General features: G+C 41.5%; 1 protein-coding gene across 3 annotated transcripts in view; it reads left to right on the top strand.

Annotated features, from left to right (window-relative positions):
* The window catches only part of rnf180b (ring finger protein 180b), a 10854-nt gene that overhangs the window by 3198 nt on the left and 4333 nt on the right, over positions 1-3323 (top strand). For all 3 annotated transcript variants that reach the window (XM_032539413.1, XM_032539415.1, XM_032539414.1), the window contains 2 exons: positions 361-1113; positions 2149-2271. In XM_032539413.1, the coding sequence (XP_032395304.1) occupies positions 361-1113; positions 2149-2271 (876 nt within the window). The remainder of the gene's footprint in view (positions 1-360; positions 1114-2148; positions 2272-3323) is intronic.

Below are 3323 nucleotides of genomic sequence, written 5' to 3' on the forward strand. Positions count from 1 at the left end.
CAACACATATATAATAAAAGATCGATACTTGGCGCATGTGTATCGATACAGTATTGCCACTGCCCCCCCACCCCTAGTATATGGAAATCTTTGAGCTTTTCTTAGTGGGTACACAACGTATACCTGCGTATCACATAGACTACACCACTGAAAACTTGACCCAAAACAATTTTTTTTATTTTATAAAATCCTAATCTAACTAGTAACTGTGCTGTGTGTAACCTCTCAGATGAATGTAGTGGAGTAAAAATTATAATATTTCTGTCTATAAATTTAACGGTGTAGAAGCAGAAAGTGGCATTAAAAAAAAAAAAAAAAAATCGATTTAAAGATTTTTGTGTATCTGGTTCCTGTCTAAAGGCCCAGTGGACTGTAGGAAAACTGAACTGCCAGAACTGCGGAGCTCGCTTGGGCGGCTTTAACTTCATCAACCGTAGCGAGTGTCCCTGCGGCCGAGACGCCGCCGTCCACCTCAACAAAAGCCGCGTGGATCGCGACCACAGACACTACGACCTCATCGTCCAGCCAGGGAGGACGAGGCCCGAGAAAGAACGGGCCGGTACGCCCGAACAGAACAGAGATCAGAGGCCTGAGTTTAACAGGACCCCGCTGGACGACGTGCAGCTCAACTGTGCCGCTGTCGCGTCCCACCTCAGCCCCGCCGAGGCCTCAAACCCCCCGACTGACCGTGAAAACCCCCAGTCGTTCTCTTTCAGTCCTCTGTACTGCATCTCTCATAGGAGACGCTGCAGTTTGGAAGATGATTCTGCCTTCGGGGCGTGTTTTTGCCCTGTAAGCCCTGCCGTCAAGTGTGCCGTAGAGAGTACAGGGACAGGGACACATGGGTCTAAACGGTCACCTGTCCCGCATCTCACAAGTCAGCGGTTTGACACCGACGGCGAAGCCTCAGTCGGCGCTGTCGCCGGCCGTCGGATTGTTTCTGGAAGGACACGGCGGTCACGCCTGGGCGGACAGCTGCTGCAGGCGTCCGAGGAGGTTGAGTCCTCTCCGGAGACCACGGCTGTCCACCAGGAAGTGTCCGCTTCATCCCGGCTTTTCCACAGAGGGAGGTCCGTCTCCGACAGTGCAGCCGAGCAGGACCAGGAAGTGTGGGTATGTCGCTGGGATTTACGATTTACTATTTCCTTCTCATATGCAGCCTGTTATAAATATGTATCACAGTACTCAGGCTTATGCACTGTCAATGCCACCATAGGCATGTGGTTGTTGTTACACCTTCTGTCCACTAGAGGGACTTCCAACAGCCCTCGAATTTACAGTACATTTCAAAAGATCTGTTTTTAAGGCTATAGTGCATAGTTTCTGTCGCCCCCACAAGGAAGAAGAAAGCTATCCACAAAATACAAGCCATCCATAATTGCGCACCACCCTCCCTAGTAGCCAAGAAGGACACAGAGGATTTAAAAAAAAAAAAAAAAAAGATTGACTCTTCACTTGAGTTTTTGTGCGCAAAAGTCGCTGGACGCCACCATTTTCTTAACATAGCCATGCTGAGAAACCCAGAGAGAGTTGTGTAGAGCTGACAGTCTTAATTAGATTTGTTACAATTCATTTGGCAATGGCTTGAATGTAAACAACGTTCAATAATATCAAAAAATTACGCTTCAATCAGGACTGTAGCTAACGATTATTTTCATATATTATCCTATATATATATTACTATATATATATATATATATATATATCATATTATATATATTTATACATTATTTTACTGTTTCTGTCTTTTCTTTTTTTAACCTTTAAAAAAATAAATATTTAGATTTAGATACAAAGAGACATGGGAAGCCTCTGTAAGGTATACAGGAGTGAAGGAGAGCAGAAACCAGCACATTCAGGGTTAGGCCATCTCGCCTGAAATAAGGACCCCTTCATCTTTAGCAATGTACACACTTTAATGACATAACATGGACATTCAGGGATACGAGCAGGAGTGTTCTTTCGAACAGCAAACACCATATTTTAAATATGTGTCTGTTTGCTCAGTGAGTACTTGTTGTAAATTAGCGTGATTTCAAAAATGGATCAAAATAAAAGTGATTTATGATTTTTCTTTTCCGTAACCCAGCAGCCCTTGTATCAGGGATCAGGACTCTCTTGAAATGTGTGTGTGTCTTACCTGCTCAGCCTGAAGCCCTCGTGGCCTCCCCGGCCTCAAACCGACTGAGCAAGAGAGAGAAGAACCGGCTGAAGAGTCTCCGGAGGAAACAGAGGAGGAGAGAGCGATGGCTGCTCAGCCAGCTGGAGCAGGTGAGCGGGCAGCAGCCCCCCTGACACTGTGGGAGTCATTCAAAGTGACTTCCACCGAACAAAAAACATATTCACTTTTACAGACTCATCAAATAAGAAAAAAGCCCCATTTGAAGTTATTGAATATTTCTTTTGTTTTCAGGAAGATAAACAGACAATATAGAAAGGCACTGAGGAAGTCGTTCTATCAGTATGCATCTAAAGCTGTTTAAAATGTAAGAACTTACTGATTATATTATGGAGTATTTTAGTATTTTACCGCAGGAAAGAAGGTCTTTTCATAAAACGGTGCTGTCTAATGCAGTAGAATGTTGCTATATGACAAGAGTAAACAGAGAAAAAGGTAGAAAACCTACAACTACCAGAATGCACTTTGCGACACCAGACCAATTAACGCTCCCGCTGGTGGTACACTTTGTTTGTGTACTTTTACTCTTCTAAGTAGTTTTTAAAGTCTGTAATTTGTACCTTTACTGAAGTATGTTTTGTTTGAAGTAGTGTACTTTGCTACATTTTAAATCACAGTCATTACTGAGCAAAAAAAGTCAATATAAGAAAAGGTTCCCATTTTTTAATCGAAAGCGGTGTTATGCCCTTATCAAATCTTAAAAGATAAATAATTATAAATAAGAGATTAAGTATAAATATAAAAAATAAGTATATCTCCCCAGCTTTTAAATGTAACTAAGTAACTTTTACTCTGAGTTAATTTTAAATGTAAATGAAATGTGCCATAATATTGAATTTTGCAATAACAATATATTACTTTTGATAGATAAAGTGTACTCAGTTCTGCTTTTCTGCTGCTTTCAGTATTCTGCTCAATACAAGAAACTGCTGGTTTGATTTAAAACGAATGAAATGATTTCCAAGATTCTTTAATTGAACAAAATTAACCATGGAATTGAATATAAAAGGCCACGCTAACTCAAAGAAAATGTATTTTGTAATGTGTTGCAACCTTTCTAATGTGTTTATTGCAGCAGTTGATATCACTATAACTCTGTGTGTGTGTGTGTGTGTGTGTGTGTGTGTGTGTGTGTGTGTGTGTG

Source organism: Etheostoma spectabile, chromosome 16, assembly GCF_008692095.1.
Source record: "Etheostoma spectabile isolate EspeVRDwgs_2016 chromosome 16, UIUC_Espe_1.0, whole genome shotgun sequence".
NCBI lineage: Eukaryota > Metazoa > Chordata > Actinopteri > Perciformes > Percidae > Etheostoma > Etheostoma spectabile.